Genomic DNA, 15,980 nt, shown 5'->3' with positions numbered 1-15,980 from the left:
GGACCAAAGAATCTGTTGCGTGATGTATCACTCTATAACTCTATGACTCCTGATGACAGCTCATTTGCACTTAGTAAGATCCCACAAATAGGAATGTGATGTTGAACAGATCAACTGCATTTTAGTGATGTTACAAAGGCGATCAATATTAGACCTGAAAACAAAACTTGCTGGAGAGTGGAAAGGGGGCAGAATTATGCAATAAGTGGGGTATGGAGTGCAGGGGGAGAAGGGGTGTTGATAGTGCAGACTAAGTGATCAGAATGTGAGAATGGTGTGTCTAACTGCCAGATTGGAAAGAATAGACAGTTCCACTGGAGTAGGAGAAGGGAAGAGAGGACATGGTGACCGAGAATGTAACAAGTAAAGCTCCAGGAAAAGGAAGGGATGAGAATGGGTTCACAATTTGAAGGTGTTGAACGCAATATAAAGTCCAAAAGGTTGTAAAGTGCCTTGTCTGAAGATGAGATGTTGTTCCTCCAGCTTGCGCTGTGTTGCACTGGAGCACTGCAGCATGCTGAGGACAGACTTGTCGGCATGCGAGCAGGACACTGTATTAAAATGACTGGGTACGGGAAGGCCGAGGTCATGCTTGCGCACAGACCAGGGGTGTTCTGTAAAGCAGTCACCCAGTCTGTGTTTGGTTTTTCCAATGGAGAATAGACCACATTGGGTATAGTGAATGCAATACACAAGATTGGAGGAGGTACAGGCCAAATAATGCTTCATCTGGAAAGACTGTTTAGGCTCTTGGATGGTCAGCAGGGAGGGGGTGAACGGGCAGATATTGCACTTTCTGCGGTTATGTAGGAAGGTGCCATGAGAAAGAGGGGAGTCCCGGAGGGAATGATCCCTGTGAAATGCAGATTGGGGAGTGAGGGGAAGATGTGTTTGGTGGTGGTCTTCTGCTGGAGCTGTCTGAAATGTTGGAGAATAATCCGATGAATGTGGAGGCTGGTGGGGTGAAAATTAAGGACAAGGGGAACCTGATCACACTGTTGTGAGTGATGGGAAGGTGCAAGGGCAGAAGCACACATGATAGGTCAGATGCGGTTATGGAAGAAGGAAGCCATGTCAGTAATATTAGGCTCAGGCTGCCAGAAAGAACTCTGAAACATTTCTTCCGGATTATACTATGGGATGCCAGTGCTCCCTCCGAGAGGTATTCTCTGCAGAAAAGGACAGAATTGTGGGAAATCTACTTGGTCACCACCTTTGTGCCCCCGGACACAGCATGCTTGGCCAGCTCCTCAAGCAGCAGTAGGTGCACAGCGGTCTGGATCTCCAGGGAACTGATGATGCTGCACTTGTTGTAACGGGCCAGGTGGGAAGTCCCCCCACCCCCGCTGCTCCCACCTCCACCCCCCGCCATGATGCACTCGAAAATATCGTTGCTGAGTGAGTTCATGATGCTCACGGCCTTGAAGGAGATGCCAGTGTCGGGGTGAACCTGCTTCATCACTTTGTACTTTCCTTTCCTGAACCTTGTCCTCTTCTTGCTGCCCTTCGCAGCTTTCTTAGCACCATTCGTGGCAACTTGCCATTTCTTTTCCATCACCATGGTGACAGTCAATTTCAAACACAGATAGAATTGTGGAAGTATCAATAGCAATTCTGCTGATTGCCTCTGAGTTCCAAACAGGTATTCCCTAAGTATATTTACTCCAGCGGGGCTGCATTTCTGTCAGAGTTTCTACCAACCTCCACTTGCAACTTTGGATTTTCCAGCAGCCTGTTGAGTTTTATGGGCAGTTCATATGTCAATGTCACAGCTGTTGCTGAACTTTACCTGGAACAGTCAATGAGAAGGAGTCAAAGATGCTAAATTCAGATCAGTTCAACTTCCCAACAACTTTGTCTAATTGCCAATGAAATTGGAAGTAACCTAACCTCTGGCTGCACAATGTATTTGAGCCGTACTCCAGGGACTGAATCCATGCCAATATTAACTGGACCTACCTCAGACACATTCATAGTCTATTAAAGAGAGACCTGAATGAGGTGTCAATTTCCTCTTTCATCTTCAAAACGAAGCCCAGTATTAACTGGGTAGATCCAGTTACCAGTATGTGATATTTGCATTAGGTCCATATTAAAACCTCTCTGTATGATTTAGACATGAGCACTTTCACTCTTGAAGTTCCCTCAAAAAAGATTTCTATTTCAATATTTCGATTTCATTTATCATCACAGCCGGATACTCCAACACATTTTATAATCCAAGCAGTACTCCTAAAGTATAGTCATAGTTACAATGTAGGAAATAGCAGCCAATATGTTCACAGCTCGCACCCACAAACAACTATGTGTTAGTGACATGTTAATCTGTTACTAGTAGGATAAATATTAGCCAGATCACTGTTGAAGACTTCCTTAACCTTACAAAATAATGACTGTGGGATATTTTATGTGTGCAAAGACATACATAGCTTCATTCAAAATATGACATTGCTGATTTGCTGATGGTACAGCTCCCCTTCAGTACTGCACTGGAGCCTCAGAGCAAATGATCACTGCAACTCTGTGGAGTGGAATGGGAACCCATAGCATAGAGGTGAAAATGTTGCCCAATGATCAATTGCTGATCATTGGGTAATATTGGGTAAGATCCAAAAGCAGCCTGTAGTTCTATAATCTAGTACAAGGCAAATTGAAAATATTCCAGTAATCACGAGGATTCATTGTCCATAATTCCGGATTAAATTTTGTTTATACAAATGACAGACAGACTTTGGAATCTTGGAGAGTCAGATTATCGTACTGAATTGAAGGAATGTGTTTTATTGTTAAAGGTATGGGCAAATGCCTTTCTTCACTGAAAGCGGAGAATTAATAAAAGACGTGAGTTACATTCATCACTTCTGACAGTAATTACCTGAAAAGAATGTTGAAATAAACGTAGCCAACGCACCAAACCTTCCTGACAGCCATAAGTTGAAGTCAAGCATGTTTCTACATGTAGAAACAGATTTTGTGTAAAAACCATCATGTGCAAAGCTTGCACATCATAAGTCACCAGATTATTCAACTGTCAACAGTAACATCTCAAAGCCGCAGCTCTCCCATCTCTCACTTTGTGTCAGCTCACCTCTCACCAGAGGTCACTGATTGTGATCAGAGAGCTCTAACCTTGGTATTTTAATATCCCTCCTCAATAACCTCACAGCAATGAGGTCCAATCATTCATGGCCCATTATTACTTCAGCATATTTTGGAAATTTAGCCTGACAGGCCTTGACAGGTGGTTTTACCTTGTGGGGGATTCTGGAACTAAGAGGCACAGTTTCAGAACAAAGGGTCACCTATTTAAGATGGAGTTAAAGGGAAATTTTGTCTCTTAGAGAATTCCAAAGACTTACAACCTGTATCTAAGAGCTTCAATATCTTCAAGGCTAAGATAATCTGACACTGGTGTGATAGTTTCCCTCATGACCACTCCTTGTGGTTTTTGCCACCTCCACCCTTATGTGACATTGGGGGAGGATCTTCTGAGGTAGTTCAGCAAACTTCCTTTAACTGTGTTTTCTATTGGGCCCATCTAATGTTTACTGGTAGAGGACTGTACACTATCTACAGAAGCAGTACTGTTCTTAGTTGACAGGGATTTGTTACAAAATAACATTAAATACAATTACATTTGGTCAGGAATAATTACTAGGACTTTAGGGAGTGGGCATAAATAAAACAACTCTCTCTAAAAACTCTGGCAGAATCTCATTAGAGCATGAGTAGTGTAGTTTATAGTGAGATTTGTGGCAAAATTAGGTGAAATGTTCAGTGAGGCCTAACACGACATTGCAAACAACTTGGTGCATCTTTGATGCCTTTGTCAAGTGGTGAGATGAGATTCTCAATAGACACCACTGAGTTACTAACTAAGGGGGATTATTGCTCATTAAATAACTGTAAAATCCACAACTTGTCTCATTAATATGCAGCTTCCTATCTTACCAAAAAATGCCAAGCAAACTGGATATTGAGAATTCTCAACCTGGAATTCAGCATGGGTATTTTGTGATTCCAGCTCAACACTGACTGTGAGGACCCTCCATGTTGCTCAGTACCAAACTGCAGCTCAGGGTATGATCCACTGGCACCAGCTGCATGCACCCATCATCCAAGGACATTAGCATCCAATATTTGCCAGTCCCTTCTGACAATCATGGCACCTCCTGAAACCACTCGCAGGCTGCTTTGGACACATGGTCTCACATCGGCAACTGGCATTGAAAGGTTGTGGCAGTGAAACTTTGCACACAGGGGCAACTCAATCACTGGACCAGGCTGCATCTTAGAGCTGCTCACTTATTGTATTAGCATCATCCACTTAGCACTAACCTGCATGCTCACAGAATCTACGCCTTGTCATGCCTTTCCATGCATGTTCGCACACTGGCATTTCAGCAAGAGCCAAGTGTACTGTTTTGCACAAACAGTGGGATCTGTCACTGTGGTGCAGGGAGGAGGTCTGTCATTATGAAAGGCACACCGAGATATCAATGCAATATCAATACAATATCTACAGCATGTGTGCCAGCTGCCTGCATGACAAACACACTGCATATTTATTCAATCAAATGTCTTAAACTGATAGGGACTCGTCCTCAGTTCAGTTGCAGTTTTGCTTAGTAAATCAGTTCAAGATGTAGCAGCTGCCTGACATAAATTTCGTAGCTTTACAAGCTGTCCAGAATTGTGATGTCGCCTATATATTTAAACAGATCTTAACACATCAGAAATGTTGATGGCAAATACCTCAAACCATTGAACAGTCTCAATGCTCCAACGGCAAATTCATGCCAGATGTCACTGGACAATTAATATGAACAGAGATGATGATATTCCCGAAATGTCGATTTTCCTGCTGCTCGGATGCTGCCTGACCTGCTGTGCTTTTCCAGCACCACTCTGATCTAAACTCTGGTTTCCAACACTTGCAGTCCTCACTTTTGCCTAATTAATATGAACAAGTCACCTTGAGAGTAATGGTGAATCAGAAGCAATACAGTCAATGGACGGTAAAGTAAACACAAGAGGGGATCTTGCAGATGTAGAAAAACCAAAATAAAAACAGAAAATGCTGGAAATACTCAGTAGGTCGGGCAACATCTGGGAAGAGAGAAGGCATTAACATTTCAATAAATGAATAAACCTTTATCAGAACTAAGGAATTAACACTTTTTAAACAAGTGCCATATGCAGGACTTTAAGCTAAATTGCACAGAGACAGCAGCAGAGCTCATGTGGCCAGAGATTTGGAAGTTTAACAAATAGGACAAAGAAATAATGCAGGGTAACAATGTGGATAATGATAACCAGAGTGTGACAGGAAGGGAGAAAGTGGACAAACAATAATACATAGTTTAAAAGTGACAGACAGTCAGAGTTCTGCTTTTGCTGGGAAGCTTGTTATTCAAAGGTTCATCTGGGATTGACATCTCAGTGTAAGACTGGAGCAGCAAGTAGGCTGTGAATTCCTTTATTTACAAAAGGAGTACCACCTCGAGCTTGGAGCATTTCTAGAGGTTCAAAAAAAACTGTTGGTTGTGCTTAGAATAATATTTTAACATTGATTGATGCAAAAATTAATTGAATGGAAATGAAGCCGACACCTCAGTGTGCCCATGAGGAATAACATAAGATTGATCTATACTTTCATAAATTGTGAGTACAAGTTCTTCATAATACTTAGTAGATGGGCAGGAGATGATATGGACTTGTGCCCACTTAACAAGTCCTGTGCTATTTTGACATCCTGCCCACCAACCTCTGGATTTTAAATAAACATCCATGTTTATCGATCTATCTATAGCCTCACTCCTTCCTTCTCTGGAACTCACTCCAGCCCCAGAATCCTCTAGAGGCTGCTCCAATTCATGCGTATTGGCCAAGAGATCAAGGAGAACAAGGTGTTGGCCTGACTGTAACTGAGGGGAGTTACCACTCTCCTCCTGTAATGTCAGTGAGCAAGAGGATGAGACCATTCAACCTATCATGCCTGTGCTGACTCTGTGGGTAAGCTGTCCATTTATTCCTGTTCCATTGTTGTTACCCTCATAATTGTGCATCTTTCCCTCCTTCTCCAGCACTTATCCAACTTCTTTTTGAAACTTATTATTGAATCTGCTTCCAACACAATACTTGAACATCTCTGATTTTAATCCTTTCATAATTGGTTGCGCCTTTAATTGGCTGGACTTTGAACACAGTGAGAAAAACAGTGGAGAAAATGGATATCTGATATAATGGACTGGATTCAGATGACCAATAAAGGCTGCACAGGAAAGAAAAAGGTGAAAGAGTAAATGACAGTCAAGCTTCTGGGAAGAAGATAACACCCATAAAATAAAAAGAATTTGCCTAACCGCTAAACAATCTATTGGTAAGGTCATAGAAAAACACAATTGCTCTTTCTGGTTAGAAGTGAAATGGGCAGGTTTTATGCAATACAAGACCATCATTGGCACATATTACAACCTCATTGTTACCTTTCTGTCCTCATTAAAAGGCTCCAGAAGGATTTCAAGACTAGGGGGCATATTTTTAAGGTGAGAGGAGAGAGATTTAAAACAAAACATGGGGGTAATTTGTTTACACAGAGGGTAGTTCGTGAACTTCCTGAGTAAGTGGTGGATATAGATACAGGTGCAACATTTAAAAGACACTTAGATAAATGCATGAATAGGAAAGGTTTGGAGGGATATGGGCCAGGAGCAGGCAGATGGGACTAGTTTAGTTTGGGGTTATGTTCAGCATGGACTGGTTATACCGAAGGGTCTGTTTCTATGACTCTATGTCACCCAGCAGGTTGTTGGAATAGACAACATGGAGGAATTTGAGGAGGGTGAAGGTGTTGGCCTGACTGTAACTGAGGGGAGTTACCACTCTCCTCCTGTAATGTCAGTGAGCAAGAGGATGAGACCATTCAACCTATCATGCCTGTGCTGACTCTGTGGGTAAGCTGTCCATTTATTCCTGTTCCATTGTTGTTACCCTCATAATTGTGCATCTTTCCCTCCTTCTCCAGCACTTATCCAACTTCTTTTTGAAACTTATTATTGAATCTGCTTCCAACACATTCTCAAATGTTGAATTCCACATCACAACAGCACTTGTGTAAAGTAAAATTCTCCTCATCTCCCTTCCTTTTTTTACTATCAATTTCTTAAAAATGACTCATTTGGTTATTGACCCAGCTGCCACTGTAAACAGTGGCTTCCTATCTAGTTATGTCAGCTCTGACTCAGTTGGTAGTATTCTTGCATCTGAGTCACAAGGTTTCCAGTTCAAGTCCCATTCTAGGGCTTAAACATAGAAATCAAGCCTACCACTCTAGTGCAGTACTGGGGGAAATGTTGCCTGTTAGATGAGATGTGAAACAGAAGCCTTCACCTGTCGCATGAGGTAGATTTATAAGATCATAAAGTGTGTTTTGAAGAGGAACAGGGGAGTTCTCCTTGATCTCTTGGCCAATACTTATCCCTCAATCAACATGAGTGCATTATCTGGTCATTATCCCATAGCTGTTTGAGGGCACTTTCTATGCTCATACTGCTGCTCCGTTTCTTACATTATAACCGTGACTAACTTCAACAAGTACTTAATTGGTTATAAAGAATTTTAAAATGTCCAGTGGTCATAAACTAAAATGCACTAAATAAAGGGAAAGTTTTCATTTTCACTCTATCAATGCCTCTCATAAATTTAAGCACTTCTATTAAATCTCTCATTAAAATTCACTGCTTTCAGGAGTTACTCTGTCCATGTCATTGAAGCCCTTCAACCCTGAAACTATTCTAGTAAATTTCTTCTGCACCGTCTCCCATACCAAGATCCTTCCTAAAGGGTGATGCACTGAATTGGACACAATGTTGCCTCAAGTGATAGAATGGTGACAGTTTGTGTCCGGTACATGTTAACACATTATATTCACTTGTTTGCTACTTTTTTGAATTGAATTGAATTTATTGTCACATGTACCGAGGCACAGTGAAAAGTTTTGTGTTGCGAGCAATACAGGCAGATCACAGAGTTAAGTAGCATAGATAAGTAAATAATAGGTAAACAGCAGCAAAAATAAAAACATAGGTACAAGCAAATGTTAAGAGTTTGTGAGTCCATTCAGTATTCTAACAATAGTAGGGTAGAAACTGTTTCAAAACTGTCTGGTACGTGTGTTCAGGCCTCAGTACCTTCTCCCCGATGGTAGAGATTGTAGAAAAACATTGCCAGGGTGGGATGGATCTTTGAGAATGCTGGTGGCCTTTCCTTGACAGTGGGCCTGGTAGATGGATTCTATAGATGGGAGGTTGGCCTTGTGATTGTCCGGGCTGAGTTTCCCACTCTCTGTAACCATCTCCGATCTTGAATAGTACAGTTGCCATACCAGGTAGTGATACATCCAGACAGAATGCTCTCGATGGTGCACATATAAAAGTTCACAAGGGTATTCGCCGTCATGCCAAATTTCCTCAGCTGCCTGAGGAAGAAGAGACTTTGTTGGGCCTTTGTAACCAGTGTGTCTGCATGAAAAGTCCAAGAGAGCTTTACGCTCTCCACTCGTTTCACCTCTGTGCTGTTAATGTGTGGGAGGGCATGAGTAACATCCCGCCAAAAGTCAACAATGAGTCCTTTGGTTTTGCTGGCATTGAGAGCTAGGTTGTTCTCAGTGCACCATTTTTCAATGTCTTCCACCTCCCATCTGTAGTCTGTTTCGTCGCCATCTGAGATTCGACCGAGTATGGTGGTGTTATCAGCGAACTTGTAACTGGCATTAGTCTGGTATTTGGTGACGCAGTCATGGGTACAGTGAGTACAGTCAGGAGGAGTACAGTCAGAAAGGATGGGTTGGTTCATCTTGCTCTATTCACCTTCACCACCCCCTCACCACCACATGCCAAAATTTCAAAGAAACATTAATCGTGTAACTAACACTCCAGATTCTAAGCCTTCCCTCCATCAGAGAGATCAGTCCTGCCTTATGCAGATAGCTGAATCTCTACACTTTCACGTTTGAACCTCTTGCACTGTGCTACACTGAGCCTTTGTTGTCTGCAAACACCTGACTCCTGTATTACAAAGAAGAATGTAAGTACAAAGAATAGAATGTGTAGAAAAATAGCCCCATCTACTGATTTAAAATGCTAATGTTCAGAGGAAGGAATACAGTATAGCTCTTACAATCTCCAAGAGACAACTGGCTTCTTTTACTCTGTCCATTTACGCTAGACTGATCTGCTGCCTGGTTTCAGAATGTGGTGTCCCTACTACCTTAGTATGTGTACATTTATATACTCACACCACAACAACAACTTACATTATAGCTCCTTTAGTCGTTCCAAGGTACTTCACAGAAGCAAATCAGACAAAATCTGCCACCAAGCTGTAAAAGGAGATAATGGGGCAAAAGCTTAGTCAAAGACATGGTGTTTAGAAGCATTTTAAAAGATAAGAGAGATAGAGAAGCTGAAAGATTTATTCCAGAGCTTAGGGCGCAGACTACTCGTGACCACCAATACCAAATACCGAACAACTATAAATATTAAATGTATTGCAAAGTGAACTGAGTCACTTCAGAGTGGAACATGCTGCACAGAGAAACGGTCATTTGTATTACACCTCCTTTGAAATTCAAATTGAAATGTTTTGTAATGTATTTTAAAAAATTATATGAATAGAGTGTAGCTTCACAGAAAAATAATTGGCACACTAACTAAAATTATGGTTTCCCCAACAGGTCAGAAATTGAGGAGTGCTGAGATCTCAGAGGTTGTAGAGCTGGAGGAAATGACAGACACATAGATGGCATGAGACCTTGCAGCATTTGAAAACAAGAATGAAATGTTTAAAGTCACGATTCGGTGGTCAGGTACCCAATGGGGTTCAGCAAGCATGAGGATTTTGGGTGAAAGGGACTTAGTGCATATGCAAACAGACAAACATATATACAAGCATGGTCACTTTTGCACATGTACATGTGTGTACACAAAATCGCATGCAATACATCAATCTTAAAAGTGAAAATTAGCTTGGTCAAGGAGGTATAGATGTGAAGGAGCATTGTAAAGAAGGAGGAATAGGCTGGGAGGTTTGGTGAGAGGATTCCAGAGTTTAGTGTCTCAGTTTCTAAAGGCATTATTGCCATTGTGAAACAACTGTAATTGGGAATGCAGTTGAGACCAGAGAAACATAACAAATGGATACTGCTGGAGGCCATTTGGCCCTTCAACTTCCTTTGCCATTTTAAGAGATTATAGCTGAACATTCCCTTCCTATCCCCAGAACTCTTGATTATCTTAGGAATCTAAAATTTATTGAGTTCTGCCTCAATACCACTCTATGGCAGAGCATTCGTGATGTTTGGGTAAAGAATTCCAAAGATTTTGGGTAAGAAATTTTCTTCGTCTCAACCCTAAATGATGGTCCCTTTATCTGGAGACTCTACCTCTGTGTTCTAGACTTTTTATATTCCCAGCATGTACCCTGTCAAACTCTCTCACAACATTGTACATTTCAATGTGTCATCACTCACTTTTCTAAACTTCAAAGAATATAGGTCACATTTGACAGAGTGGATCCACAAGCAGGCTAGAGTGTAATTCCAGTAACAAACACAGAGAAACTCAGCAGGTCCACAGCATCTGTAGACAGAGTTTTGTGTTCTGAGTCAGTATGACTTATTCAGAAGTGCAGAAGCTTCCTTCAGTACCTTTCTTAAATGTTGGCGGTGAATGTGGATTGGCTATTGAACTATAAGAACCATCACATCTAGATCCAATCCAAATGGCATCCATATTCCAGAAACAGTGTCACTGCTTTTAAGTTGCAAGCACCCAGTCTGATAGCACTATCACCTCCTCTGCCCCAACCCTTGTCATTCCTTCATCACTACTCCAGGGGTGACAAGTCATGAAGTGGAAGAAGAAATAATAAGATAGTTGAAGTAGAAGTGTACTTTCATCCTTGAAAACTTTTTTTTACAATTTTTATTTTATTTTTAGTTTTTACCGGTGATGAGAGTCTGAGTCTCAACCGGAGTAGCCCAGATTGGTGCGATGGCCTTTGTTCCAGAATCTCTCCTTACAACAGTGGAGACAGCGCCAAACAGATTCATGAGGGTGGTGCCAGTGACAAGGAATTTTAGTTGTGAGGGTGGTTTGGAGAGGTTAGGATGATCTTCCTTGGAGAAAAAAAGAATTAGAGGAGATCACGAGTGGTCTGGACTGAGTGGATAAGGAAAGACCATTCCCATTCATCAAAGGTTCAGGAATGGGAGGGAATAGATTTAAAGTGATTGGCGAGAAAAACAAAAACAATGTGAGAAAAAGCTTTTTCAGGCAGTACGTGGTTACGGTCTGAAATATGCTGCTTGAGAGGATGGTAGAGGCAGCCTCAACCAAGGCATTCATAGAAACTAAGACAGAGGAACTCGGGAAAAGGAGATGGCCATTTCCCTTGGAATCTAATCCACCATTCCATAGATCATGGCTGACCTCGTTGTGATCTCAGCTTCACTTCCCTGTCCGCCCTCTATAATCTTGACTCCGCCATATCAAAGATTTATCTAACTCAGCCTGGAATAAATTTAAAAACCAAGCTTCCACCATCTTGCACTCCAAAAGCTAATTCTTCTAAACAAACCTGTTGGACTATAACCTGGTGTTGTGTGATTTTTAACTCTGTACACCCCAGTCCAACACTGGCACCTCCAAATCATGACTACCACCTTGTGGGGAAAAGAATTCCCCACTTTACAGACCATTTGAGACAAAGTTAATCTCCTCATTTTTATTTTAAAAGGGAGCCCTCCTATTCTTCAATTATTTCTTCTATTATTAGTCTCTCCCTTGAGAGAAACATCCTCCCAGGATCCACTCTATCAAAATCTTACATGTTTCAATGGGTCATCTCTCATTCTTCCAAACTCCAATGCATGTTGGCCTAACCTATTCAACCTTCCATCATAAGACAAGCTCTTCACCCCTAGAATAAGTCACGTGAACCTTCCTTGAACAGCTTCTAAAGCATTCAAAAATAAATTAGACTATTACTTTAAAGGAACTATATTCTGAGTTACAGTGTGGGGAGAAATCAGGAGAATGGCACTGAGTGAAGTGCTCATTCAGAGTTGGTGGGAGAATGATGGGCTGAGGGCCTTCTGTGCTATTACAACTCTGGGATTTTGTACTGGCTTCATGAAAAGGGACAACTCAGCCGATAGCAGTTTAAATGTCGTGAACTCAATTGCAATGGATCGAATTGACTCCTTCCATGCAGTCAATTCATAGAACATAGAACATATAACAATACAACACAGAACAGGCCCTTCGGCCCTCGATGTTGCGCCGACCTGTGAACTATTCTCAGCTCGCCCCCCCCTACACTATCCCACCATCATCCATGTGCTTATTTAAGGATTGTTTAAATCTCCCTAATGTGGCTGAGTTGACTACATTAGCAGGTAGGGCATTCCACGCCCTTACCACTTTCTGCGTAAAAAAAAACTGCCTCTGACATCTGTCTTAAATCTATCACACCTCAATTTGTAGTTATGCCCTCTCGTACAAACTGACGTCATCATCCTAGGAAAAAGTCTTTCACTGTCTACCCTATCTAATCCTCTGATCATCTTGTATGTCTCTATCAAATCCCCCCTCAGCCTTCTTCTTTCCAATGAGAACAGACCCAAGTATCTCAGCCTTACCTCATAAGACCTTCCCTCCAGACCAGGCAACATCCTGGTAAATCTCCTCTGCACCTTTTCCAATGCTTCCACATCCTTCCTGTAATGGGGCGACCAGAACTGTACACAATATTCCAAGTGTGGCTGCACAGCATTTTGTATAGTTGCACCATGATATCGCGGCTCCAGAACTCAATCCCTCTACCAATGAAACCTAACACACCGTATGACTTCTTAACAGCACTATCCACCTGGGTGGCAACTTCCAGGGATCTATGCACATGGACTTCAAGATCCCTCTGCACATCCACACTACCAACAATCTTTCCATTGACCCAGTACTCTGCCTTCCTGTTATTCTTCCCAAAGTGCATCACCTCACATTTAGCTGCATTGAACTCCATCTGCCACCTCTCAGCCCAATTCTGCAGTTTATCCAAGTCCCCCTGCAATGTGTAACATTCTTTCAAACTGTCCTCTACTCCACCGTCTTTAGTGTCATCTGCAAATTTACTAATCCATCCACCTATGCCCGCGTCTAAGTCATTTATAAAAATGACAAACAGCAGTGGTCCCAAAACAGATCCTTGTGGCACACCACTCGTAACTGGGCTCCAGACTGAATATTTTCCATCAACCACCTCTCGCTGCCTTCTTTCAGAAAGCCAGTTTCTAATCCAACTGCAAAATCACCCTCAATTCTATGCTTCTGCATTTTCTCTATCAGCCTACCATGTGGAACCTTATCAAAGCATTGAAGCCTATTATACCACGTCAACTGCCCTACGCTCATCTACCTGCTTGGTCACCTTCTCAAAAAACTCAGTGAGGTTCGTGAGACACGACCCGCCCTTGACGAAACCATGTTGACTATCTGAAACCAAACTGTTGCTTGCTAGATGATTTTAAATCTTATCTCTTATAATCCTTTCCAAAACCTTTCCTACAACAGAAGTAAGGCTCACTGGTCTATAATTACCTGGGAAATCTCTGCTGCCCTTCTTGAACAAGGGCACAGCATTTGCAATCCTCCAGTCCTCAGGTACTAAAACTGTAGACAATGCTGACTCAAATATCAAATATCAAATATTCTTGCTGGTTATTAACAGAAGAAAAGACATAAACTGTCATACTCAACATGGCCACTGGGTGTAGGTATTGGGCTTTGCAAACATTACAAGTGTAAGGTTAGATTTTAAAAATATGCTGTATTTTCCTTTGGGTAATTTCATCAGCTAATGTGCAATCCAAAAGCTTTCTCTTTCAGAAACCTTAAAACACAAGATGAGAGATTACTGTCAGTGATGATATCTTCCCATTATGAGCATGTTTTTGTAATGTTCTTCAATCTGCTTATTAGAGGCATCAATTCTTCTTAATTAACTGAGTCAATATCCTAGATACTGGATGGTTATGTCACCCAGATTTTATGGGGTGAAGTGTGAGAGCATTATGTCCATACGTCTGGTGGTCCCAGCTGATGGTAATACAGGCCAAGACTTGATTTAATAATTCATACATTTTATTTTCCCTTTTTGTTACCTTTGACTGGGCCATGTCCTGAGCGTAGAGGTTCGAGCATTGTAATATGAAGGGTTTTTTGTGGCTTGCAGCATCTGAAGTGATGTGAAGCTGTGCGTTGACTATGGTACCAGAGGCATGTAGACTGGAAAGACCCTGGCAGTGGGGGGCACTTGCAGCTCTCTAGCTGCCTGTGAGAAAGGCACCCCCACACAGCCCACTGGCATAATTAATAAGGTGAAGAATAAAAGCATGCATGAGAAATGTAATTCTGAGCCAATGGCAGGCCAGGCACCATAAATATTATTTGACAAAACACCTAGATTGAAAATGGGAAAATTCTACACAATGTCTTCTCTCTCATTTAACACATATTCAAATTCAAATCTAGCGTAAGGCTATATATCACTCCTCCACTTTGAACCCAAACTCTCAAACAATGATAATAAATACAAGCCTTCCTCCAGGAAATCTTCAAATGCTTGAGGAGCGGCCTAGTTGTCTATTGATGTTATTGCTAGACTATTAATCCAGAGACCAAGGTAATGTTCTGGGCACCTGGGTACAAGTTCCACTGTGGCAGCTGGTTAAGTTTGAATTCAATATAAAATCTGGAATTAAGAGTCAAATGGTGACCATGAAACTATTGGCAATTGTCAGAAAAAGCTCATCTGGTTCACTAATGTCCTTTAAGTAAAGAAACTGCTGGCCCATATGTGACTCCAGACTCACAACAATGTGATTGACTCCTAACTGCCCTCTGAGCAACTAGGGATGGGTAATAAGTGCTGGCCCAGCCAGGGACCCCTATAAACCATGAACAAAAAAAACAATAAAAATTTAAAAATGGTTAGGGCCTCTCCAGTTTCAGGCTCATTAGCTTCATTAACAGCCTTTTCTAGCCCAAATAGGAAGTTGTATTGCAAAAGTGCTACCACACACCAATTACAAAGCTTCCCTGAAGCAGAGACTAAGTTCACTGAGTGTGCACCAGGTTGTGTTACAAAATACTAACCACAAATAGAGGCCATTCATTTGAAGTGGTCTGTGTCAGTGTTTATACTTCACATAGGCCTCATTCTATTCCATTTCATTTCACCCTATCAACATTACCTTCCATTATTTTCTCTCTCATGTGTTGATCTAGTTGACCCTTAAATGCATCTACAATTCACAACAACTTAAAGATAAGTTAAAGACAGAGAACAACTGGGAATTTGCAAGAGCATTGATAATCTGAGTGTGACAAGAAGGGGAAGAGTATAAAAACTTAAGAAAATAAGACTAGAGGTTGCAAAATTAATAAATCGACAGAATTAAAGGCTCCGTATCTAAATGGATGTGAATGAAAAGTTAGATAAGTTGACAGAATAAATGCAAGTAAACAGATATGATTTAATTGCCATCACAGAGACTAGGGTACAGCGTGACCAAGGCTGGGAACTGAATGTTCAGATTCCACATTTATTGCTTTCAGTGAAAAGAAAATTGATTCCTGAAGATGCACTTGCACTGCCTAGACTTCAAGATGAGCTCTCCAGTACTCATTAGACAGTGTGTCCAAATCAGTGACTGTTTAGTGCTCCCTGCACAAGTGAGCTCAATGATAGAGTAAGAAATTAGAAGAGGGGGTGATGGACCAGCCATCTGTCTGTTCAAACTAAGAAGCAGGGGGAGTCTGTTGGAGGTACTGAGAGAGGTAACGTTGGTAACAAAGATGCTGAAGAAGCCAAGGCAGCATTGGGACAAAGAGAGAACATGATAGCAATTACTTTTA

At 41.6% G+C, this 15,980-nt stretch overlaps 1 protein-coding gene across 1 annotated transcript; it reads right to left on the bottom strand.

The window, feature by feature from the left end:
- Positions 1-1,198: 1,198 nt before the first annotated feature.
- LOC122549500 (histone H2B, gonadal-like) lies at positions 1,199-1,561 on the bottom strand. The gene has a single exon (XM_043689360.2). It carries the CDS (start codon positions 1,559-1,561, stop codon positions 1,199-1,201), a length of 363 nt encoding a protein of 120 aa, XP_043545295.2.
- Between the last annotated feature and the right edge of the window lie 14,419 nt (positions 1,562-15,980).

This window comes from Chiloscyllium plagiosum, unplaced genomic scaffold (genome assembly GCF_037043375.1).
Source record: "Chiloscyllium plagiosum isolate Xiang-an unplaced genomic scaffold, Cpla_swu_hap1 HiC_scaffold_4, whole genome shotgun sequence".
NCBI lineage: Eukaryota > Metazoa > Chordata > Chondrichthyes > Orectolobiformes > Hemiscylliidae > Chiloscyllium > Chiloscyllium plagiosum.
Note: the sequence above shows the minus strand (reverse complement) of the source record. Positions and strands in the feature narration are given on the sequence as shown.

What these genes read in the sequence shown, in the direction of transcription:
- LOC122549500 (XM_043689360.2), bottom strand. Translation starts at nt 1,561, where the DNA reads ATGGTGATGGAAAAGAAATGGCAAGTTGCCACGAATGGTGCTAAGAAA.